Source organism: Geotrypetes seraphini, chromosome 3 (assembly GCF_902459505.1).
Source record: "Geotrypetes seraphini chromosome 3, aGeoSer1.1, whole genome shotgun sequence".
Taxonomy (NCBI): domain Eukaryota; kingdom Metazoa; phylum Chordata; class Amphibia; order Gymnophiona; family Dermophiidae; genus Geotrypetes; species Geotrypetes seraphini.
The window spans coordinates 372,515,372-372,541,598 of NC_047086.1; the positions used below are offsets into that span (position 1 = coordinate 372,515,372).

The 26,227-nt window shown below is 49.0% G+C and overlaps 1 protein-coding gene across 1 annotated transcript in view; it reads right to left on the minus strand.

The window, feature by feature from the left end:
* Nucleotides 1-26,227, minus strand: part of GTPBP2 (GTP binding protein 2) — an 89,202-nt gene that overhangs the window by 32,157 nt on the left and 30,818 nt on the right. Inside the window, exons 5-7 of the mRNA XM_033936808.1 lie at nucleotides 14,184-14,381; nucleotides 11,397-11,571; nucleotides 8,882-9,101 (exon numbers count right to left, since the gene is read on the minus strand). Of these exons, the coding sequence (XP_033792699.1) occupies nucleotides 8,882-9,101; nucleotides 11,397-11,571; nucleotides 14,184-14,381 (593 nt within the window). The remainder of the gene's footprint in view (nucleotides 1-8,881; nucleotides 9,102-11,396; nucleotides 11,572-14,183; nucleotides 14,382-26,227) is intronic.

A 26,227-nucleotide genomic window follows, 5' to 3' on the forward strand; every position in this document is an offset into this window, starting at 1 on the left:
TTCTTGAATGAGTTTTTCTTATTGCCTATCGCTTCCTTCACTATTTTAGTTATCCATGCCAGGTCTTTTGTTCAACTCTTTTTGCACCCCTTTCTGAATCTGGGGATATACAGATTTTGCGCCTTGCTCACCATGTTCTTGAGAAAAGATCAGGCATGTTCTACCGTTTGCCATTTTTTGGAAGTGTTCCTAAGTTTCTTCCTTACCATTTCTCTCATTGCTTCGTAGTTTCCTTTCCTGAAGTTTAAAGTTGTCGCTATGGTTCTCTTTCCTTTCTGTAATCCTACCTCAACCTTGAACTTGATCATGTTATGATCGCTGTTTCCCAACGGTCCCATTACCTCTACTTCCTTTGCAGGTCCCCTTAACCCATTTAGGATTAGATCCAGAGTAGCATTTCCTCTCGTTGGTTCTCTAACAAGCTTCTCCATGAAACAATCTTGTATAGCCTCCAGGAACTCTGTCTCCCTAGCGCATTTTGAGCTTCCAAGACTCCAGTCTATCCCGGGGTAGTTGAAGTCTCCAATAATAACCGTTACCGCTTTTGCATTCTCGCTTCATCTCGGCTTCCATTTCTTCATCGATATCTCCGGTTTGCCCGGGTGGATGATAGTATAGGCCAGTGATGGCTAACCTTTTTGAGCCCGAGTGCCCAAACTGCCGCACAAAACCAAAGAATTTCCTCAAAGTGCCAGCACGTCAATTAAACCTTAATAACAAGATTTTAGTATCTAAAAACTCTTTATAAAGTTGCCTGAACTATGTAACATCATTTTTAAAGATTGGAATCTTTGTATTGTCAGAGAATCAATTTGATTCACAATCCTTTGGTTTTCATTTCAATTTATTGGCAATTTATAATGTTTTAATGATTTCATTCATGGGCCGAATACACACATACTTTTCCCTGTCGACGCACTCTTTGATCAAAAGATTTGTAAGCCTGCAACCACGTCAAGGTAGACTCTTTCAGCAGCTCCCCTCCCTCCCCCTTACCTTTGTGGCCAAGTCAAAATGATCTACCAACAATAAAATTTTAAAAACACAAAGCACGCTGTACGCAGAGACAATGTTAATTATCATTTATATTCCGCGGGTTTTCAAAGAGGTCAAGGCAGATGACTTTATGCAATGTCACCTCAGTAACAACTATACAAAAATAGACAAATATTCCCCCTCCCTTTTTACTAAACCGCGATAGCGGTTTTTAGCGCAGGGACCTGCGCTGAATGCCCCACGCTGCTCTTGAAGCTCATAGGCTCCCTGCGCTAAAAAACGCTATTGCGGTTTAGTAAAAGGGGGCCATAGTGCAAAATATAGACAGCATATATAAATTCTCAAAACGGACACATTTTCATCACTAAATTGAAAAATAAAATCATTTTCCTACCTTTGGTAATTTCATCAGTCTCTAGTTGCACTTTATTCTTCTGACTGTGCATCCAATATTTCTTCCCTTTTTTCAGCCTCCTGTATGCTTTCTCTCCTCTAGACCTCATTCCCTCCCCAAACTTTTTCTTTGTTTCACCCTGCCGCCTCCTTTCTTTTTCTCTCTCTCCATACCCCCTTTCATTCCGTATGTCTGTCTTTCTCTCTCCGTGCCCCATTTTTCTTTGTTTCACCCAGCCCTCTTTCTTTTTTTTTTTTTTTTTTTGCTTCCTGTCCCCCCCCCCTTTCTTTCTTTCTCCTTGCCCTCCCCTATGCCACCACCATTGGGAAAATTCTGCCACCGCCACTGGGGAATAGGCTGCCACTGCCGCTATTGGGAACAGGCCGGCGCCGAGTTCGCCCTGCTTCTCTTCCCCACGGGGCCGACCAACTCTCGCCACTCGACGTCAATTCTAACATCGGAGAGGACGTTCTGGGCCAGCCAGGCAGCGATTGGCTGGCCCAGAACGTCCTCTCCGACATCAGAATTGACGCGGGTGGCGAGAGTTGGTCGGCCCCACAGGGAAAAACAGGGAGAACTTGGCACCGGCCTGATCCCAATGGCGGCGGTGGCACTCAAGTGGCTAAAGAGACGCAGTTTGCCAGCCTAGGGAGAACACTGGAGGGTGGCCAGCTGTGCACCCCCTTGGGGCGTAAAACCGGGGCAGACCGCCCCCACCCCCACCTTGGTATGCCACTGTCTGTACCTCCCTCCCTATGACCAAAAATTCTCCTTTCTTCTATTCCCCGTGTACACAACCATCTCTTTCCCTCCCTTCCTCTCTCCCAAGTCCTTGCCTTCTGTGTCCAAAAACACATTCCCTCTCCCACCTCAGCATCTCTTTCCCTCCCTTCCTCTCTCAAAAGTCCATGCCTTCTGTGTCCAAAAACCCATTCCCTCCCCCACCTCAGCATCTCTTTCCCTCCCTTCCTCTCTCCCAAGTTCATGCCTTCTGTGTCCAAAAACCCATTCCCTCCCCCACCTCAGCATTTCTTTCCCTCCCTTCCTCTCTCCCAAGTCCATGCCTTCTGTGTGCAAAAACCCATTCCCTCCCCCACCTCAGCATCTCTTTCCCTCCTTTTCTCTCTCCCAAGTTCATGCTTTCTGTGTCCAAAAACCCATTCCATCCCCCACCTCAGCATCTCTTTCCCTCCCTTCCTCTCTCCCAAGTTCATGTCTTCTGTGTCCAAAAACCCATTCCCTCCCCCACCTCAGCATCTCTTTCCCTCCCTCCCAAGTCCATGCCTTTTGTGTCTAAAAATGTATTCCCTCCCCCACCTCAGCATCTCTTTCCCTCCCTTCCTCTCTCCCAAGTCCATGCCTTCTGTGTCCAAAAATGCATTCCCTCCCCCACCTCAGCATCTCTTTCCCTCCCAAGTCCATGTCTTCTGTGTCCAAAAACCCATTCCCTCCCCCACCTCAGTATCTCTTTCCCTCCTTTCCTCTCTCCCAAGTCTATGCCTATTGTGTCCAAAAATGCATTCCCTCCCCCACCTCAGCATCTCTTTCCCTCCCTTCCTCTCTCCCAAGTCCATGCCTTCTGTGTCCAAAAATGCATTCTCTCCCCCACCTCAGCATCTCTTTCCCTCCCTTCCTCTCTCCCAAGTCCATGCCTTCTGTGTCCAAAAACCCATTCCCTCACCCACCTCAGCATCTCTTTCCCTCCCTTCCTCTCTCCCAAGTCCATGCCTTCTGTGTCCAAAAACCCATTCCCTCCCCCACCTCAGCATCTCTTTCCCTCCTTTCCTCTCTCCCAAGTTCATGCTTTCTGTGTCCAAAAACCCATTCCATCCCCCACCTCAGCATCTCTTTCCCTCCCTTCCTCTCTCCCAAGTCCATGCCTTCTGTGTGCAAAAACCCATTCCCTCCCCCACCTCAGCATCTCTTTCTCTCCTTTCCTCTCTCCCAAGTTCATGCTTTCTGTGTCCAAAAACCCATTCCATCCCCCACCTCAGCATCTCTTTCCCTCCCTTCCTCTCTCCCAAGTTCATGCCTTCTGTATCCAAAAACCCATTCCCTCCCCCACCTCAGCATCTCTTTCCCTCCCTTCCTCTCTCCCAAGTCCATGCCTTTTGTGTCCAAAAACCCATTCCATCCCCCACCTCAGCATCTCTTTCCCTCCCTTCCTCTCTCCCAAGTCCATGCCTTCTGTGTGCAAAAACCCATTCCCTCCCCCACCTCAGCATCTCTTTCCCTCCTTTCCTCTCTCCCAAGTTCATGCTTTGTGTCCAAAACCCATTCCATCCCCCACCTCAGCATCTCTTTCCCTCCCTTCCTCTCTCCCAAGTCCATGCCTTCTGTGTGCAAAAACCCATTCCCTCCCCCACCTCAGCATCTCTTTCCCTCCCTTCCTCTCTCCCAAGTTCATGCCTTCTGTGTCCAAAAACCCATTCCCTCCCCCACCTCAGCATCTCTTTCCCTCCCTTCCTTTCTCCCAAGTTCATGCCTTGTGTCCAAAACACACTCCCTCCCCCTTTTGTGTTCCCCGTTTGTCTCCCAGCCCATCTTAGCAACTTTCTCGGCAAAATGTAGCTCAAGCCGCGTAGGCTTGTCTTCTATTTCCTGCCTGTCCCGCCGTGCACACATAGCCAATCGGAAATCTTCCCCAACTTCAGCGCTGACGTCGGAGGGCGGGCTTTGCTTAAGCCCTCCCTCCGACGTCAGCGATGACGTCGGGGAAGATTTCCGATCGGCTGTGTGAGCAGCAGGGCAGTCGAAGTAGAAGACGAGCCTCGCGGCTCGAGTTATATTTAACCCCGCGGGTCCCCCATCGACCCGTTCAGCTCTCTCTCCTGTGCACCCCCTGGTAGTACTGCCCTGATGGCGGCCCTGCGCGTGCCAGCTGTAAGGCCTTCGCGTGCCACAGTTGGCACGCGTGCCATAGGTTCGCCATCGCTGGTATAGGCCCATCTTTATTTCAGGCCCTTTCCTTCCCGGTATTTTAACCCATAGCGATTCCAGCTTGTTGGTCGTCTCTGCTGTGTCCATTTTTTGTCGATTGTATGCTTTCTTTTATGTATAGGGCTATTCATAAGAACATAAGAACATAAGCAATGCCTCTGCTGGGTCAGACCTGAGGTCCATCATGCCCAGCAGTCCGCTCACGCGGCGGCCCAACAGGTCCAGGACCTGTGCAGTAATCCTCTATTTATACCCCTCTATCCCCTTTTCCAGCAGGAAATTGTCCAATCCTTTCTTAAACCCCTGTACTGTACTCTGCCCTATTACGCCCTCTGGAAGCGCATTCCAGGTGTCCACCACTCGTTGGGTAAAGAAGAACTTCCTAGCATTCGTTTTAAATCTGTCCCCTTTCAACTTTTCCAAGTGTCCTCTTGTTCTTTTATTTTTCGAAAGTTTGAAGAATCTGTCCTTCTCTACTCTCTCTATGCCCTTCATGATCTTATAAGTCTCTATCATATCCCCTCTAAGTCTCCTCTTCTCCAGGGAAAAGAGACCCAGTTTCTCCAATCTCTCAGAGTATTCCACCTCCTTTCTGTCCTGACCTGTTCTGGCGATAGAGCTTGTACCCCGGCAGTGCTGTATCCCATTTGTTTTCTTCATTCCACCACGTTTCAGAGACTCTGCATTGGCCATGGCTTCTAATTCCCCCATTTTGTTTCTTAGGCTCCTTGCATTAGTATATATGCAATTTAGATCCTGGTATTTTCTTATCTTCATTTCCTTTCCCAGTGCTTCGGTCTTTAGTTTCTTCTCTTTTGTTACATTCCTTCTAACTTCCTCTTCTGGGTTAGTCGACTCCTGTAATTTGTCCCTTGTTTCTTCCCAGCCTTTTTTCCCCTTAGTATCTTCACGGGATACCTTCTTCCGCATCATCGACGCTTGGTCGACTGTAGGCTTTCCCCTTCTTCTTAGTTTAAAGCCTGTTCTAGTCCTCTCCTGACGTTGTTTGCTAGAAGTCTTGTTCCCGCCGCACTCAGATGCAGTCCATCTCTCCTGTAGAGCTTGCTCTTGCCCCAAAACGTTGTCCAGTTCCTCACGAAGTGGAACCCTTCTTCCTCACACCATCTCCTCATCCACACATTTATTGATTGTAGTTCTTCCAGCCTTTTCACATCTGCTCTCGGTACTGGTAGGATCTCTGAGAACGCTATCTTCTGGTTCCTCATCTTCAGCTTCCTTCCCAGAATCTTGAACTGTTCTATCAGCGTGCTTCTTCTGTAGTCTCTCCTGCTGACATCGTTCGTCCCGATGTGGATCATTACTGTGGTCTCTTCTGTCTCCACTCGTTCCAGGAACTTTCCAATTTTGTCACGATGTCCTTGGTTCTCGCTCCTAGGAAGCAGGTCACCAGTCGATCTTCTCTCCCTTCTGCTATGTGGCTGTCCACATGCCTCAGGATCGAGTCTCCCACTAGGATCGCTGACTTTCCCTTCTTTAGGTTTCGCTTCGGTCTCAGGTCAATGTCCTCAGTGTGCTTCGCTGCTTCCTCTCCTGGGCATCAACTAGCCATTTTCTCCCCCTCGTGCGATGTTCCTCTGTGGGTGTCTTCTATGAGGTCATCTGCTTCTTGTTCTCCCTTCCATGTTGGTGTAACTTCATTGTTCATCTGAAGTTCGTTTTCTTCCACTCTCCTCCTGTAGGCTTCCTCAATGAATTTCTCGAGTTCCCTGACCTCCTCCTCAATGTGTCTCTCATTTATGAAGTCTATAGCTGTCCTGACTGAGTCCTCTGTAGTGTGAAGTCCTTCTAGCTCCTGTATCTTGTCCTCTAGTCACTTTACTTCCTTCTTCAAGCTTTCCAGCTCCTGGCACCGACTGCATACATATGACTGTCTCCCTGAGGGAAGGTAGCCATACATATGACAGTCTGTGCAGAACACTGGAAAGATCATCTTCTGGTTTCCCTCTGCTTCCATTGTCATTCTCTCTCTCTCTCTCTCTCTCTGCCTGCTGCTGGTGTCCTCTCTCTCTCTGCCTGCTGCTGGTGTCCTCTCTCTCTCTCTCTCTGCCTGCTGCTGGTGTCCTCTCTCTCTCTGCCTGCTGCCGGTGTCCTCTCTCTATCCCTCTCTGCCTGCTGCCGGTGTCCTCTCTCTATCCCTCTCTGCCTGCTGCCGGTGTCCTCTCTCTATCCCTCTCTGCCTGCTGCCGGTGTCCTCTCTCTATCCCTCTCTGCCTGCTGCCGGTGTCCTCTCTCTATCCCTCTCTGCCTGCTGCCGGTGTCCTCTCTCTATCCCTCTCTGCCTGCTGCCGGTGTCCTCTCTCTATCCCTCTTTGCCTGCTGCCGGTGTCCTCTCTCTATCCCTCTCTGCCTGCTGCTGGTGTCCTCTCTTTCTCTCTCTGCCTGCTGCTGGAGTCCTCTCTTTCTCTCTCTGCCTGCTGCTGGTGTCCTCTCTTTCTCTCTCTGCCTGCTGCTGGTGTCCTCTCTCTCTCTATGCCTGCTGCTGGTGTCCTCTCTCTGCCTGCTACTGGTGTCCTCTCTCTCTCTGCCTGCTGCTGGTGTCCTCTCTCTCTCTCTGCCTGCTGCTGGTGTCCTCTCTCTCTCTCTGCCTGCTGCTGGTGTCCTCTCTCTCTCTCTGCCTGCTGCTGGTGTCCTCTCTCTCTCTCTGCCTGCTGCTGGTGTCCTCTCTCTCTCTCTGCCTGCTGCTGGTGTCCTCTCTCTCTCTCTGCCTGCTGCTGGTGTCCTCTCTCTCTCTCTGCCTGCTGCTGGTGTCCTCTCTCTCTCTCTGCCTGCTGCTGGTGTCCTCTCTCTCTCTCTGCCTGCTGCTGGTGTCCTCTCTCTCTCTCTGCCTGCTGCTGGTGTCCTCTCTCTCTCTCTGCCTGCTGCTGGTGTCCTCTCTCTCTCTCTCTGCCTGCTGCTGGTGTCCTCTCTCTCTCTCTCTGCCTGCTGCTGGTGTCCTCTCTCTCTCTGCCTGCTGCTGGTGTCCTCTCTCTCTCTCTCTGCCTGCTGCTGGTGTCCTCTCTCTCTCTCTCTGCCTGCTGCTGGTGTCCTCTCTCTCTCTGCCTGCTGCTGGTGTCCTCTCTCTCTCTCTCTCTCTGCCTGCTGCTGGTGTCCTCTCTCTCTCTCTCTCTCTGCCTGCTGCTGGTGTCCTCTCTCTCTCTCTCTGCCTGCTGCTGGTGTCCTCTCTCTCTGCCTGCTGCTGGTGTCCTCTCTCTCTGCCTGCTGCTGGTGTCCTCTCTCTCTGCCTGCTGCTGGTGTCCTCTCTCTGCCTGCTGCTGGTGTCCTCTCTCTCTCTGCCTGCTGCTTGTGTCCTCTCTCTCTCTCTCTGCCTGCTGCTGGTGTCCTCTCTCTCTCTCTCTGCCTGCTGCTGGTGTCCTCTCTCTATCCCTCTCTGCCTGCTTGCTGTCTTTCCCTGGTGTCCTTGGGTGTAGTTACTTTGCCCTTCTTGAGGCCCTTCACAAAGGCGCTCTCGCTAAAGCGAGCGCCTTTGTCACGCGCCTTCGCCACGTGCCATTGGCTCCTCCCCTTTTAAGGGGGGAGCTTCGAGTCTGCTTCGGGTGATGTCAGGGAGTGGGCAGAGCTACTTCTCGCCTTAGCCCCTCACCCTCTGCCTTCTCTCTGCTCCCTCATGCCTTCTTCGGTGGATTTTCTCCTCTCTCCCTCCTCTGCCCGACTTCACCTGCCTACCCCAAACTCAGGCAAGCTAGATCTAATGAACCAATCATCCAAATATGGGTGCATCTGAATCTCAGCTTTGTGGAGGTATGCTGCCACCACCACCATCACCTTGGTGAAAGTGTGAAGTTCTATGGCCAGGCCAAAGGGGAGAGTGGAGAACTGGAAAAGTTGCTCCAGCACATGAAATAATAGGTTTCCTGTGGGTAGGGAATATGGGAATGTGAAGATAAGCCTCCGTAAGATTGAGGGAGATGAGAAATTCCCCTGGTGCCACTGCCACTATGACCAACCAAATGGTCCCTATGTGGAAATGCGGTATCTTCAGTGCCACACTGAGGTCTAGAATCACCCTCCAGTCATCTGAGCCTTTCTTTGGCACAATGGAAGTATATGGAGTATCTATTTGAGCCTGAGTCTGCATCCAGGACTGGCTCTATAACCCTAAGAGCAAGTAGCCTTTGTACCGTAGCCCAAACCTTGCAGGCTCTCTCTGGCCAGTCAGCTGGAGCATCTAGAAAGCGGTCTAGTAGGGGAGCACAGGACTATTTATTTATTTAAGTATTTATATACCACTTATAGCCTTTTTCCTCATTTTATGTTGCATAGACCATCAAGAGAAACTAGAAACTTCTACTTATTTGCTTATCCAAAAATTAATGAAACATAGAAACATAGAAAGATGACGGCAGAAAAGGGCTATAGCCCATCAAGTCTGCCCACTCTACTGACCCAACCCATTAAGTCTGAGTGCTAATGTCCTAGTTCCTTATCTCGACCCTCGTAAGGATCCCACGTGGATGTCCCATTTATTCTTAAAGTCAAGCACGCTGGTGGCCTTGATCACCTGCACTGGGTCTAGCATGCCCTGCTACTTACCTAGGTGACTGAGCAAACTGCTGGGCTGCAGTGACAGCATCATCATCTGAATTCACCAGCAGGGGAAGCTTGTTACAACCTGGCTGCTTCAGTACACGTTCCAACTGCCGCAGAGTACGCTCCACTGTGGCACGAGAGCACAAGTCCACCTTACTCACCACAATAAAAAAAGGAACTTTTAGAGCCATTGCCAATCCCAAGTGCTCCCGTGTTGTACCTGCTGCAAGAGACACAGAAAAAGTAAGATGGTGGACATGATAGAGGATGATGGCCCTCCTAGAAACATGGGGTCAATCAAATTGAACAGGAGCAAGGAGGGTAGCTGTTGCACAAGATACACTGACAGTGAAATATTGCACGGGTGATGGGGGAGGAGGGGAGAAGAAGTGAGACAGAACGGAAATGTTACACTATTTTGGTTTAGCATTCAGTATACTTTTCTCTTACTAACTGAAAACCATTTTCCTCAACCCAGTCCTCACCTCTACAGCATTTCCCCAGTAATTCTAATGCATCTTGGCATCCAGCCTCATCCCTTCAACCATCGCTTCTGTTCACTACATCAACATGCATTTAATTGGGAAAAGTCTTGACATGGATAGAGGCATTCTTTCCAAAAGACTAACAAGAGTTGAATGACAGGGAGGTACAAGCAACTGGAAAGAAATACACAGGAGTACCACAGGGTTCAGCTATGTCTCCAATGCTATTCAACATATTCCTCCAACCATTGGGAAAATTCAGAGAATTGGGTTGGGAATGTTACATTGATGCAGATGACGTTCAATTAATCATCCCACTAAAGAAACGGGATATGAAGACTAAATGGAGGATTAAGACGGACTTGGAGAAGATCTTCGGTTGGTTCCATACAAATGGTCTAGTAGCCAACAAGGAAAAAACTGAACTACTTCTGATTAACAGATGGGGAGGGAACTGCCCAAGATCTCAACTAACGCTGAATGAAAAATATCATAAAGTTATCCATAGGGGTAGTGAGAAACCTAGGGGTATGGCTGAATCCAAACTTAGACATGTCAATAAAAATTTATGGTAAACTCTACTGAGTCAGAGGACTAAAACCATATCTGAACTATCAAGCAATGTTCAATGTAATAATATCCCTGGTACTCTCTATGTTGGACTACTGCAATGCAATCCTACTAGGCGTTCCCAAGTACATGATCAAAACAAGAACCAAAAGGAAGGAAATGATGTTCGTGATGACGGATTTATTAGAGCATAAGAACATAAGACTAGTCTTACTGGGTCAGTAGCCCATTCTCACGGTGGCCAATCCAGGTCACTAGTACCTGGCCAAAACCCAAAGAGTAGCAATATTCCATGCTACTGAACCAGGGCAAGCAGTGGCTTCCCCCATGATGTTTGTGATGACGGATTATTATATCACACAACAACATCAACTGTATCCACATAGTTTGCAAAGTACGGACCCAACACGGGTTTTGTTTCAACTCTGTCTTCCTCAGGGGACCTAAGGATGATTGCAAAGCTAAGACAAAATGTGGATGTTGATAGATTAGGAGATAAACTTGATGAAAGTGTACAGGCCAAGCCGATGTGGTCTGGCAATGTGCTTTCACCAAGTTTATCGCCTAATCCAGGGGTGTCAAAGTCCCTCCTCGAGGGCCGGAATCCAGTCGGGTTTTCAGGATTTCCCCAATGAATATGCCTGAGATCTATTTGCATGCACTGCTTTCAATACATATTCATTGGGGAAATCCTGAAAACCCGACTGGATTGTGGCCCTTGAGGACCGACTTTGACACCTGTGGCCTAATCTATCAACATCCACATTTTGTCTTAGCTTTACAATCATCCTTAGTACCCCTGAGAAAAACAGTTGAGTTGAAATACGGCCAGTGTTGGGTCCGTAGTTTGCAAACTATATGGATACAGTTGATGGCATACAGAACTACATTGTTGTGTGATATAATAAATCCATCATCATGAACATCATTTCCACAGTTCCTTCTTTTTTGCTTCTTTTTACTGAGGACCAGTTGTACTGTTGTTTTGGTTTGTAAGTACATGATCAAACAGATTTAGATAGTACGGAATGCAGCAGCAAGATTTCTGCTGGGGGGGGGGAAACACATGCATGTGCCAATCCAATTCTGAAAGAATTACACTGGCTCCCTACTAAAAGTAGAGTGAAATTCAAGATCATATTGTTGACACACAAAATCATCCATCTTTCAGAACCACATTACTTAGAAACCAGACTACACAACCATACTGCAACATGCACACTTCGCTCGAGTCAAGAATACTTGTTGGAAATACCATCTTTCAAAGACATCAAATACAAAAGGGTTAGGAAAAGAATGCTCTCAGTGGTGGCTCCAATGTGGTACTGACTTCATAGTCATTAGTTAATGGTATAGAAGCTTTAAATAAACAATAAACATTCAGTCAGAATTCTTCCATCCATCTTCCTCCCAGTACCACAATTCCCTTTGTCTCCAGGATTACCCTGTGCTCTGGATCTTACCTATGCCAGTATTGGCGCTCACCACAAGCATGGCAAAGTCTGGGCAGTAGCTGGTGAGGCCAAAGATAGTGGTTTTTAAGTACTTGTGGTGGCCAGCTAGGTCTATGAAGGTGATCATTTTGGAGGCACTTTCACAGATTTCTTCCGCTGTCCGAGAGTCACTATAATTCACAACCTGAAAAACAGAGGATAGTGTCTCAATATGTGTGGATATGAGAGAAAGAGAGAGAGAGAGAGAGAGAAAGAGAGAGAGAGAGGTGTGTAGTTTTATTCCAACACCACAAATGGAAAAGCAAGAATGAAAGAGATGACCACAAGCCTGTTGGACTAACTTTAAGCAGTGAGCTAAGCTATGGGAATGCTATTAAAGAGATAATGCAGCACCTTGAAGTGAGTTGTTTACAAGACCTATGCAACATGGGTAAAAATAAATAAATAAAATATGGTGCTCCTGGTAAACCAGCTGACTTCACAGAAGTTATAAGGATAAATTAGGATAGAGAACAAGATGTTGCCATCTGGCACCGGCACGCAGCAGATGAGGTAAGGAGCTTGTTTGGGTGGGTGTGCGGGCAGATGCCGCTTCCAGCACGGGGGTGCAATGCGGTTTTCTCAGGGGGGGCGTTCGCGGGCGGGGAGTGCGATGCCGGTTTGAGCGGGGGGGGGGGGGTGCTCATTTAGCAGGACAGTGCTCGTTTTGTGAGTTAAGGTTTGCAGGAGTGTTTTGCTCATCTTGCAAAACACCCGCAAACCGGGTTACTCACAAACTGAGGTTCCACTGTATTAAGAAAAAAGATGTTAGAAAACCAAGAGAAACCATGATGCGGGAAGGCAATGCAGACTGAATGGAGTCCAGTCAAAAAAGTACTTCTTCGCTCCACAGAAAATGACAAACTGAGGTACTGCAAGCCGGCAACAGGCGGGAAGGCACTCACGCATGCGTGGTGCGGGCAGTCACAAAGTTTCTTAAAACTTAAAGTAACACTATACTTTTCACTGTCCATACTAGGGCTCTGTGGAATATGTCACCCATATGTGAGAATATGCTGCCTGCTTGTCCTAGGATAACTGCTTGTAACAAACTAGATTCGGGTATGCTGCCTACCTAGAATACCCTTCTAGTTCAAACCAGATGTTCAAAAGACTTTTAAACATTGAAAAAACTTTATCTACTCTTATTCTGAGGTTTTTTTCTAATCCTGGTTGGCAATTTGTGGTATAAACAGATGCAAACTTGCCAACACCAGGGTTTAAAAGCTTATATCCTTGTGATTACAGCTCTCATAAACTCTCCTCAGAAGAGCATGTCTTTATCACCTGGGAAGAGGAATCAATGCTGGATTTAAAAAGTGGTGCCGAAACTTGGAAAAAGCCCTGTTCTTCAATTAAATTTTATGGAAATAAGTGAGAAAAGCACAAAATAAAATGAAATTTAATTTATCATACATAACAGCAAAGCAGATGTGCAAAGATGGAGGGAAAACACACAATGCAGACATTGAAATATCACAATCCCATAATAGATATGGGATCCCAAATTCAAGAGACTTCTGCAGCAGATGTATTTACCATATAATTTTTTTTTTTTTTGAGTGTGGAATTTTTTTTCTAAGTTTTTTTTTATTGATTTTTTCACATATCAACAAGTGTTATAAATTTTCCATACATTTATCTTAACAATACACTTGATATCTCTATAATGTATTTTATATAAACCATATTTTATATTATTTTTCTTATGAATTTATATAACATATATATTGTAATGATTTTATCAATTATTATTTAATTATGAACCCTTTTCTCTCCCTTTATCACATTAATTTCTTATAGGACTATTCATTATGATATATTTTTTATAATGTATAATAAAGAGAATAAATTCCTTACCCCTTCCCTCCCTCCCTTCTTTAACCATTATCTTATTATGGGAAAAAAAAAATTAAAATCATTCATTGCAAAAATCTGTTAATGGTCCCCAAATCTTCTTGAACTTATCCATATATCCTTTTTGTGTTGCAAATGTACGCTCCATCTTATATATATGGCAAACTGAGTTCCACCAAAAATTATAGTTCAATCTGTCATAATTGATTTAAACCTTTACAGCAGGGCTGCCCAAGTCCGCTCCTCGAGATCTACTGGTAGGCTAGGTTTTCAGGATATCCACAATAACATGAGAGATTTGCATACCAAGAAGGTAGTGCAGGCAAATCTTTCTCATGCATATTCATTGTGGATATCCTGAAAACCTGGCCAGACTTGGGCAGCCCTGCTTTACAGGGTACACTCACATATGAATACACCAAGTTGATTCCACTAAAGCAGAGCTGCTGGTCAGGGAGCAATCCTCAGCCTGGTCATGAACAACCAGGAAAATTCCACCAGGGTGAGTTCTCCGGTTTCAGTAGCAAACTCTGATCTTAATTAACCATAATGCCTTGCTAGTACAAATATTCTGGATTGTAATCCTGTTATCAGGCCCTGCTCCATTTCTCTTTTCTTACTTTTCTAGCGTTTTTCCTTACCAGTCTTTTCCTGTTTTCGTGAACAGAATGCATGTCCATTCAGCCTGCATTCACCTCAGCAGATGTCAGCCTGGTACTGGATATGCATTCTAGTCAATTGAAATCTTTGAACTGTCTCTTCAGTTATTGCCCCTGGCTAATCTTAATTCACTTTCTGCACACTGGGCTCCCAGGCCTTCTTTACCTTTTACTGGAAAGATTTCAGGCATCCTATCTACACTGCATAGCACTGAGCTCTCTGGCTCCTCACTCTACTCACCTCTCCCTTGCTGTTGAAGCCAAGTATCTCGAAGCTAATGCTGGAAGTCCTACCAGATTGGATCTCATGTAGGTGGCGAAAGAGGTTGAGTCGTGCTCTTCCCCGTCCATTATCCAGCTCTCCCTGTGTTAGGACTCCAAGGAGGGTTGACTTGCCAGAATCCACATTCCCAAGCACTGCTACTCGCAGATCCAGGAACTACAAATGAAGACAAAGGTGCAAAAATTTCATTCTGAGAAGGTACTCTCCAGAGGGTGTCCATAGGTGTGAAACAGAACGTCCTAAAAAATACTATTTAAATAAGGGGATCAAAATAGCACAGTTACTTACCGTAGCAGGTGTTATCCAGGGACAGCAGGCAGATATTCTTAACACATGGGTGACGTCACCGACGGAGCCCTCGGTACGGACCTTTTTAACTAGAAGTTTCTAGTTGGCCGCACCGCGCGTGCGCGAGTGCCTTCCCGCCCGACGGAGGAGTGCGTGGTCCCCAGTTAGGATAAGCCAGCTAAGAAGCCAACCCGGGGAGGTGGGTGGGACGTAAGAATATCTGCCTGCTGTCCCTGGATAACACCTGTTACGGTAAGTAACTGCGCTTTATCCCAGGACAAGCAGGCAGCATATTCTTAACACATGGGTGACCTCCAAGCTAACAAAGAGGGAGGGGGGATGGTTGGCCATCATGAAAATAAATTCTGTAACACCGATTGGCCGAAGTGACCATCCCATCTGGAAAAGGCATCCAGACAGTAGTGAGTAGTGAACGTGTGAACTGAGGACCAAGTGGCAGCCTTGCAGATTTCCTCGATGGGCGTGGAACGGAAGAAAGCTACAGAAGCAGCCACAGCTCGGACTCTGTGGGCCGTGACAGCACCTTCCAGTGAGAGACCGGCCCGAGCATAGCAGAATGCAATACAGGCAGCAAGCCAATTTGAAAGTGTCCGTTTGGAGACAGGACGACCCAAACGGTTGGGATCGAAAGACAAAAATAGCTGAGGGGATGTACGGTGAGCTCTGGTACGATCAAGGTAGTAAGCAAGGGCACGCTTACAGTCCAGCGTGTGCAACGCCTGTTCCCCAGGGTGCGAGTGAGGCTTAGGGAAGAAGACGGGCAGCACAATGGACTGGTTGAGGTGAAAAGCCGAGACCACCTTGGGAAGGAATTTAGGGTGGGTACGCAGAACAACCTTGTCATGGTGAAAAACAGTGAACGGTGGGTCGGCAACCAGTGCATGCAGTTCGCTAACCCTCCTGGCAGAGGTGATGGCAATTAGGAAAAGCACCTTCCAGGTAAGGAGCCTGAGCGAAGTTGTGGCAAGAGGCTCAAATGGCGGTTTCATGAGTGCTGAGAGAACCACATTCAGGTCCCAGACGACAGGAGGAGGCTTGAGAGGCGGTTTGATATTGAAGAGCCCTCTCATAAATCTGGAAACCAGAGGATGAGCCGTGAGGGGTTTTCCGAGAATAGGCTCATGAAACGCAGTGATGGCACTGAGGTGGACTCTGATGGAGGTAGTTTTGAGGCCAGCATTGGACAGCGAGAGCAAATATTCCAATACAGTTTCCACCGCTAAGGAGGTGGGTTCCTGATGATGCCGGAGACACCACGAGGAGAATCTGGTCCATTTCTGATGGTAACATTGGAGGGTGGCCGGTTTCCTGGAGGCGTCCAAGATGAGGCGGACCGGCTGAGATAGATTCTCTGGAGAGGTCAGCCCGAGAGAAACCAAGCTGTCAGGTGGAGCGAAGACAGATTGGGATGCAGTAGAGACTGATGCCGCTGCGTAAGTAGAGTAGGAAACACAGGAAGAGGAATGGGCTCCCTGAAGCTGAGTTGGAGCAGGAGGGAGAACCAGTGTTGGCGAGGCCACCGAGGGGCGATGAGAATCATGGTGGCGTTGTCCTTGCGGAGTTTGGACAAGGTCCGCAACATCAGAGGAAGTGGAGGGAAGGCATACAGGAACCGATCCCTCCAATCGAGCAGGAATGCATCCGGGGCCAGACGGTGAGGAGAGAAGAGTCTGGAACAGAAGAGGGGCAGTTGATGATTGTGAGGTGCTGCAAAGAGGTCCACCTGCGGAGTGCCCCATCGAGCAAAGATGGAGAGCAGAGTCGGAGGGTCCAACGTCCACTCGTGAGGTTGAAGGATGCGGCTGAGATTGTCGGCCAGGGAGTTCTGTTCGCCCTGGATATAGACCGCCCTGAGAAAGAGATTGCGGTCCGTGGCCCAGGTCCAGATGCGCAGAGCCTCCAAACAAAGGGGGCGAGATCCGGTGCCGCCTTGCTTGTTTATGTAGTACATGGCGACTTGATTGTCTGTGCACAGGAGGAGGACTTGAGGACAGAGGAGATGTTGGAAAGCCTTGAGGGCGTAGAACATGGCTCTGAGTTCCAGGAAATTGATGTGATGACGACGCTCCTGTGGGGTCCAAAGTCCCTGGGTGCGTAGATCTCCTAGGTGAGCTCCCCACGCATAGGGGGACGCATCCGTGGTGATGATCATAGAGTGAGGGGGTAGATGAAAAAGTAGACCCCTGGAAAGATTTGAGGAGTTCAACCACCATTGGAGAGATTGCTGAAGAGATGATGTCACAGAGATGGGATGAGATAGAAGATCCGTAGTCTGTGACCATTGGTTGGCGAGAGTCCACTGAGGCGTGCGAAGGTGGAGACGTGCCAGAGGAAGGACATGCACCGTCGAGGCCATGTGACCCAGGAGGACCATCATCTGTCGGGCAGGAATGGAGGGATGCATGAGCACCTGACGACAGAGGTGGAGCAGGGTCCGCTGACGATCGGAGGGGAGAAAAGCCCTCATTAGTGTGGTGTCCAGAACTGCTCCAATGAATTGAAGTCGCTGGGTGGGAAGCAGATGCGACTTGGGGTAGTTGATCTCGAACCCCAGGAGGTGGAGGAGAGAGATGGTGTGATGAGTAGCCTGTAGCACAAGTTGAGATGAAGGTGCTTTCACCAACCAATCGTCCAAGTAGGGGAACACCTGGAGGTTGTGAGACCTGAGGAAGGCCGCTACCACTATAAGGCACTTGGTGAAGACCCTGGGTGAGGAAGCGAGGCCGAACGGTAGCACCTTGTACTGATAGTGGTGGTGCAGCACCTGGAACCGCAGGTAGCGGCGAGAATTCTGATTGATGGAGATGTGAGTGTAGGCCTCTTTGAGGTCCAGGGAACATAGCCAGTCGTGTTGAGAAAGAAGAGGGTAGAGCGTGGCAAGGGAGAGCATTCTGAACTTCTCCTTGACCAGACACTTGTTGAGGTCCCTGAGATCGAGAATGGGACGGAGGTCTCCCGTCTTTTTGGGTACCAGGAAGTAGCGGGAGTAGAATCCCTGACCCCTTTGATCTGGAGGTACTTCTTCGATGGCATTGAGAAGGAGGAGGGATTGAACCTCCCTCAGGAGGAGGGGGGTTTGAGATGAGTGTGAAGCAGACTCTACGGGAGGGTTGTCCGATGGAAGAGTCTGGAAGTTGAGAGAGTAGCCGTGGCGGATGATGTTGAGGACCCACTGGTCCGATGTGATGACCTCCCAACGGCTGGAGAATATGGTGAGACGACCTCCGATTGGTTGTGGAAGAGGTAGCGAGGGTGGATGACTGGCTATGCCCTGGAGAGAAGAGTCAAAAGGGCTGGGATTGCTTAGCAGGCTGAAGAGGCTTGGAGGGTTGAGTGGCCTGAGAACGAGCCTGGGCATGGTGCTGCTGTTGACGGGGCCGCCGAGGTTGTTGAGGAGGCGGATTGAGTGGCCTGGCTGAGAACCTGCGCTGATAAGATGACTGAGGTCGATAAGGTCGGGCAGGCGGAGCCTTCTTTTTTGGTTTGATCAGGGTGTCCCACCTTGTTTCATGGGCGGAGAGTTTCTGGGTGGTGGAATCCAGTGACTCTCCAAAAAGTTCATCCCCGAGACAGGGGGCATTGGCTAGACGATCCTGGTGGTTGATGTCCAGGTCGGAGACTCTCAGCCAGGCCAAGCGGCGCATGGCTACGGCCATGGCAGAGGCACGGGAGGTGAGCTCGAATGAGTCGTATATCGAGCGGACCATAAACTTGCGCAACTGAAGAAGGCCAGAGATGTGCTGCTGGAACAGTGGGACCTTGCGCTCCGGCAGGTACTTTTGGAGGGCAGACAGCTGTTGGACCAAATGTTTCATATAGAAAGAAAAATGGAAGGAATAGTTGTTCGCCCTGTTGGCCAGCATGGCATTCTGGTAGAGCCTCTTGCCAAACTTGTCCATGGTCTTACCCTCTCTGCCAGGAGGGGTAGAGGCATAGACACTGGAGCCCTGAGTCTTTTTCAAGGTGGATTCAACAAGAAGGGACTCATGGGGCAATTGAGACTTGTCGAACCCTGGGATAGGGATGACTCGATAGAGGTTGTCCAGTTTACGGGGGGCCCCCGGTACCGTAAGGGGATTCTCCCAGTTTTTGTAAAAAGTCTCCCGTAGGATGTCATGCACGGGAAGCTTGAGGAACTCTTTAGGAGGTTGTTCGAAATCTAAAGCCTCCAGGAAGGCTTGAGACTTCTCTGAGTCAGATTCTAAAGGAAGGGACAGGGCTGCAGACATCTCCCTCAGAAATTTAGAAAATGAGGACTGCTCCGGTTTGGAGGTGGCATCGGGTGCCGACGGGTCCTCATCAGATGAGGAGGGGTCCTCCTCGGTACCGAGAGGGGATTCCTCCCATAAGTCAGGGTCCCGGACCTCTGGTGCATGTCGAGACACCGGGGTGGAAGGTGCGGTATGGCGGGTCTTGGATAAAGATTTCCCAGAACGCACCGAAACGGTACCAGGAGAGGAAGACCGGCGTCGATCCCGGTCCCGGGAAGAATGACGCACTGCTTGGTGCCGAGGAGGATCCGATGTGGTATGGGAGTGAACCACTGGATGGGTATGAAGCTGCTCAGCCGAAAGAATCGGCATGGAGGTGTTGATAGGTACCGAAGGGGTGGATACCGGGGGTTCGGTACGGGGCTCGGGCCGGTCTGGTACCGGAAGGAGCGGTGCCAGGATAGTGGGCAACAGGTGCTCGAGTTGTTGCTGTAACTGTTCCTGGAGTTGAACTTTTAAGATGGCCGAGATACGGTCATCTAGGGGTGGCATCGGAACCGCTTTCTTTTTCTTCGGTTCCTTAGATGCCGCTCCACGCCCCGGCGATGAGGAGGCCGATGACGAGGCACTCACCGAGATCGGGGCGGAGCGCTTGCGGGACCGGTGCGATGCCGGCAAGGTCGGCGTCGCCACCGTAGTTGGAGGGCGCTCGAGGGAAGAGGAAGGCTTCTTAGCCGGCTTACCTGGCGCCAGAGACGCCGATGTGGGGTCGGGCGGTGTCGAAGTAGACGGTGCCGATTTCTGTGGTACCGCTGTCGATGTCGAGGAGTCCATCGCCGACCCGGTGCCGAAGAGAAGAGTTTGTTGAATTCTTCGGTTTTTAAGGGTTCTCTTTTGAAGAGTGGCACAGCGGGTGCAGGAGTCCGCCCGATGCTCCGGACCCAAACACTGCAAACACCAATTGTGTGGGTCAGTGAGGGAGATCGGGCGTGCACACCACTGGCACTTTTTAAAACCGACCTGCGGGGGCATGAAGGGGAAAACAGCCTCCGCAAAATCGAACCCCGAGGCCTGTATAATGGCAACAGGCCCCGCCGGGGCAAAATCGAAAAAAGGGGAAAAAAAGCAAAGTTTTTTTTTTTTTTTTTTTTACAAAGCAAAGGAAAAAGAAACCCGAAGGCAAAAGAAGAAAAAATAGGGAAAAAAGCGCGAGCGGGAAGGCAAAAAAGTGGTTTCAACGGCCGTTGAAAAAACACACGCGTCTTCTTCGCTCCGCGGAAACGAAGAAACTGGGGACCACGCACTCCTCCGTCGGGCGGGAAGGCACTCGCGCACGCGCGGTGCGGCCAACTAGAAACTTCTAGTTAAAAAGGTCCGTACCGAGGGCTCCGTCGGTGACGTCACCCATGTGTTAAGAATATGCTGCCTGCTTGTCCTGGGATAAAATGCATATACTTAAGAACACTGTTTTACTTGTCTTTGTTGCCCACACAAACAGCATATGGAAGGTGCTTTTTTATATATACTTTATGCTAATTTTTGAAGGATACCATCTAAGTAAGTACTTCACAACTAAACATTATTATTTGGAAATTGTTTCCTTTATCTCCTTATATAACAACGAATTAGGTAATAAAAAAATACTGTTCCTCTATGATATTTTAAGCCAAATACCTTGCAGGAATAAAAAGAGATTAGGTGCTTACCTTGCTAACACCTTTTTTAGTAGATAGGTGTGTCATTCTGGATAGTAGGGTATTCTCACCATGCTTGCAAGCTATGCAGAAGGAATCCCATTCCAGGTTTTCAACTCCTCCTTCTTCTCCAGAGGGCTCTGCTACCTACTTCAATTTGTACCAAACAGGCAACATCTCTATATAGGAACACATAAGAAGGATGGGGTATGTTAAGACTCCCCAAACTACAAATCTGTTCTGCTCTGAAAGTATAACAAACATGTTAAAACGTATTAATTGAATAATCAAAACATCAAAATAACCATACCAATCAGAAACATTTATGGAGCTCAAATATTTCCCCAATATGTTAAAGAATGACTTGACATCAAAATCTCAGTTTTGACTCGAACTTCCTGACTGAGACAATAGGCAAGCAGAGAAAATAACTGACAGAGCAGGGTTCCAGAATGACACACCTATCTTCTAGAAAAGATATTAGCAAGGTAAGAACCTAATCTCACTTTTTCTAGTGCAACAGGTGTGTTATTCTGGATCTTTTCGGACCAGGATTGGGGAACATCGGAGTAGTTTGGCATATAGAAGACTTCAGGAACCTTTGGTCCAACATTATTTGTCAGCGAATCATGTCTGCACAGAATATCAGTGTATGGTCCTGGATCATGTGCCACTTACAACCAGAGGAGGAGATAGGCGACCGATCCTCATGCAGAAAGAACAGGAATAGATTTTCTGTTTGGACACCGAAGAGCCCAAAAGGACTAAATGCTAAAGTAGAGTGGCACATATTTTTTTGACTTTGAAATAAACAACTTTATGGCTAATGACATTTTAACACAGTGATCATCAGTTTTCTATTCAAAGAATAGTAGGTGCAAGCCCTTTCAGACTATTGGATGATGCAATTAGGCTCCTCCCATGTGATGTCATATGTTAGTAGTATAAAACTGGGCAGTTCAAAGCGGTGGCCATCTTTGCCATTTTGAGCGTTCATACATTCGCCGAGTAAGTAGAAGTACGGAGAGGAGTATTCTGGCATTGGTCTTACTCTAATAGCGCTGTTTTTTTGCATTATTTTCATAGGAGTCCGCTGCCCTGACGCAGCTATACAGCGAAATGCCAGCTAACTTTACGTCAGCAGGAACAGACCGAAGCAAAGAAAACAGAAGCTGAGAGATATAAGAACTCATAAAAATTCCCTGCCTAATTGAAGCTAAGTTCAATATCAATTTTTTGAGAGTTTTTTGGTATACATCATCTTAAAATTAGGCAGGAGGGGGAGAGTGCCGATGAGGTTAGTTCCCTATCTAGTGCTGTTGTATAGTTAATCACTGGCAACGCAGCGGGATCTGAGGCTTCTCCTCTATAAAGAACTCTAAATGTGTGATTAGTGGAGATAAGTCTGATATGAGAAAACTTAATCACTGTTTCTAATTAAGAATTTGAAAATTGAATATAAGGGAGGTATTTTTGTGGATTTATGATTGATCTCTCTTTATCCTATATATATTGTTTTTGATTTACATACAAAAGCAATCCCAGAAATCTAGGGTGGGACCTCTGTGCCTGCTCTAAACACTGAGGACCCAAAGACAGAGTCATCCCACGCTGCCACGTCCACTCTGTACAACTTGGAGAATGTGTGCAGAGTGGACCAGGTCGCTGCCCTACAACTCTACAGAGCTTCCATCCATGAGGTGGCTACTCTTCCTACAGAAGGTGCTTTCAAGGAGACAAGTAATTGCTTGCCACAGGCAATATATGCTGATAAATGGCCATTCATATTCATCCTGAGATGGTAGCCTTAGACGCCGATCTACCGCATCAAGCCTGACTAGTGAGCACAAATAGATGGTCCAACTGTCGGAACTCACTGGTGACCTCTAGGTAATGTAGGCGGCCTCTCCTCACATCCAGCTTTCTCTGAATCCGGACCTTTTTCTTTGAAGCTAAGGTCTTGAACACTGGCAATCTTACCCCTTGACTGATATGAAATGCTAGATCTTTGGGAAAAAGGAAGGAGGGACCATGCGCAAGGATACTCCCACCTCCGTAATCTTGAGTAAGGGGTGGGCTCCCTGTACAACAGGGCATGCAGTTCCAAGCCTCATCTCGCTGATGTAATGGCCATAAGGAAAAATCTTGATAGTAAGATCCAACAAGGACACCTCTTTTTTTTCTTTTTTCTTTTTTATTTATTTATCAATTTTCAAATATAAACAATCAAGTTTAAACTTGTACAGAAAGCAAGATTCAAGAAATAAAGAAAAGACATCCAATATAATATAAACATTCCAAAAAAGGGAGAATAAGTTCTATCTTGAATCTCGCTCAAGTCCTCATATAGGATCCAAGATTAAATTAAACGGAGCTTTAAAGTAATCAGTTAAAAAAGAAAGAAACAGTTATAGGCTGAACTGTAAAAAGGCAGTCATCTATCCATCATGAGCTTTCTCCAGCCTTGACAGAGACAAGAATGTTGTCAGTTGTGAGGGTTCAAAGAAAACAAATTTATGCAACTTATAATGAACGATACATTTGCAAGGGTATCGAAGAAAAAAGGTAGCACCCAGGTCAGTAATTGCTGGTCTTAACAATAAAAATTATTTTCTACGCCTCTGTGTGTCCCTGGCCAAATCAGAAAACATTTGAACTTTTAATCCCAAAAATTCTTTATGTTTATTTTTAAAATATAATTTCAATAGCCATGTTTTATCCAAAGTAAGAGCAACTAAGAGAAACAAAGTAGCCGGAACGGCTACTTCCCTGTCTGAAGACTCTAATGAGGCAGATATATCCAATGGTTCTTGAATCACTTCTTGAGGGTCCTTTTGATCACTAGTATCTTTAACAGGCAGGTAATAAGCCTGTGTGAAAGGTGAAATAGAAGACTCAGGAATTCCAAGTATTTCCACTAAATAGTGTTTAAGCATGTCTCTAGGAGTTGTTTAGAAATCTTAGGAAAATTAATTAATCTAAGATTATTACTTTTTGAGAAATTTTCAAGTGATTCAAGCTTTCTTCTTAGGTTTGCATTGTCCTTAATTAGTGCCTCCTGTGTTATTTTAAAGGATTTACCGTATTTTCACGCATATAACGCGCGCGTTATACGTGTTTTTACAAACCGTGCATAACCTTGCGCGGTATACGCGTGAGCACGTTGTACAAAATTTTTTTTACATAGTCCCCCCCCCCCGACATCCGATTCACCTTCCCCCCGCAGGACCGCTCGCACCCCCACCCCGAAGGACTGCTCGCACGCACCCGCACCCCCACCCCGAAGGACCGCTCGCACGCGCTCCCACCCGTACCCGCATCCCCCCCTGAAGGACCGCTCGCACGCACTCCCACCCGCACCCGTACCCCCACCCTGAAGGACCGCTCGCACGCACTCCTGCCCTCTTGCCCCAGCCAACCGCGGCACCCCCGACACGATCGGGGCAAGAGGGAGCTCAAGCCCTCTTGCCCTCCCCCGACACGATCAGGGCAAAAGGGAGCCCAAGCCCTCTTGCCCCGCCGACTCCCCAACTCCCCGACAATATCGGGCCAGGAGGGAGCCCAAACCCTCCTGGCCACGGCAACCCCCTACCCCCACCCCGCACTACATTACGGGCAGGAGGGATCCCATGCCCTCCTGCCCTCGACGCAAACACCCTCCCCCCAACGACCGCCCCCCCAAGAACCTCCGACCGCCCCCCCCAGCCGACCCGCGACCCCCCCTGGCCGACCCCCACGACACCCCCACCCCCCTTCCCCTTGTGTAGTTGGCCGGACAGACGGGAGCCAAACCCGCTTGTCCGGCAGGCAGCCAACGACGGAATGAGGCCGGATTGGCCCATCCGTCCCAAAGCTCCGCCTACTGGTGGGGCCTAAGGCACCTGGGCCAATCAGAATAGGCCCGGGAGCCTTACGTCCCTCCTGGGGGCGGAACCTTGGGCACATGGTCGGGTTGGGCCCATGTGCCTCAGGCCCCGCCCCCAGGAGGGACCTAAGGCTCCCGGGCCTATTCTGATTGGCCCAGGTGCCTTAGGCCCCACCAGTAGGCGGAGCTTTGGGACGGATGGGCCAATCCGGCCTCATTCCGTCGTTGGCTACCTGCCGGACAGGCGGGTTTGGCTCCCGTCTGTCCGGCCAACTACACAAAGGTACGGGGAAGGGGGGTGGGGGTGTCGTGGGGGTCGGCCAGTGGGGTCACGGGTCGGCTGGGGGGCGATCGGAGGTTCTTGAGGGGGGCGGTCGTTGGGGGGGGGAGGGGGGTTTGCATCGAGGGCAGGAGGGCCTGGGATCCCTCCTGCCCATAATGTAGTGCGGGGTGGGGGTAGGGGGTCGCCGTGGCCAGGAGGGTTTGGGCTCCCTCCTGGCCCGATATTGTCGGGGAGTTGGGGAGTCGATGGGGTAAGAGGGCTTGGGCTCCCTTTTGCCCGATCGTGTCGGGGGGGGCAAGAGGGCTTGAGCTCCCTCTTGCCCCGATCGTGTCGGGTGTGCCGCGGTTGGCTGGGGCAAGAGGGCTTGAGCTCCCTCTTGCCCCGATCGTGTCGGGTGTGCCGCGGTTGGCTGGGGCAAGAGGGCTTGAGCTCCCTCTTGCCCCGATCGTGTCGGGGAATCGGCGGGGCAAGAGTGCTTGACGTTAGAAAAAGGGCGACCGCTAGAAGAGGAAGCAGCGCAGGCGCAGGGCTCACGGAAGGGCCGGGACCGCCAAGAGAAAGCAGCAGGACACCGGTAGGAGCTTCTACATGATGGGGGGGGTCGGGAGGCTGTGGGGGTGCGAGCGGTCCTTCAGGGTGGGGGTGCGGGTGTGGGTGGAAGTGCGTGCAAGCGGTCCTTCGGGGTGGGGGTGCGAGCGGTCCTGCGTTGGGGTGAATTGGACGTCGGGGGGGGCATCAGGTTTTCAGGGTGGGGACAGGACTTCAAGGGGGAGAGGAGAGTCGGGCAGCGACGGGAGAGTCGGGCAGCATGCGCGGTATACGGGTGTGCGCGGTATATAAAAATTTCTGTACATAAATTTGTGTTTTCCGCGCGCTATACCCGTGTGCGCGTTTTACACGGGTGCGCGTTATCTACGTGAAAATACGGTAATGTTTTGTTGTTGAGTTTCAATCTGTGATTTAACATCACTAATAATTTTCTGCAATCCAGAGTTATCCTTATCGTATTCTTTAAGTCGTTCTTCTACCTGGTTAAATTGAGAGGCTATAGTTTTTGGAATGGTAGCTACCAAGTCCCACAGGGCATCCAACGTTACGTTAATAAGTTGAGGAAATTGTAAATGTAAAGTTTTATGCTCACCCACTGGCAAGTCTTCCAGCTGCTGTTCAGGCTATACTAAACCAGCTCCCACAGCTGTTGAAGCCTCCAACTTCATGTTCAGGCTCCCCAACGAAAGCTGGGAGCCTGAATCTCCATTCCCCGGATCGATCTCTGCTGCCTCTGGAGGAGGAAGCACTCCGACTCCCTGAAACTCCCCCTCCCTCGAGGAACTGGTCGTTCGAGGATTCGAGGGCGGTGCTCGTGTATCAGGACTGAAAGTTGTCTCAAGCCCCAAGGAGGACTGCTGCATACCGTTCCTTTGCAGCGTCTCCAGCGGGGACAGCCCTGTCTGTCGACGTGCCCTGCATGCGCCAGATAAGCTCCTCTATGCCGCCGACCACGGGAGTCCCGGAGCACCGCGAGGCCCCACGACGTTTTTCCCTCTCCGCTTCGGCATCCTCAATAGGTAATTATATTAAATTCAAAATATAATCACTGCTCCGAGGAGGCTGTCAGGAGCAAACGCACAGCCAACCGA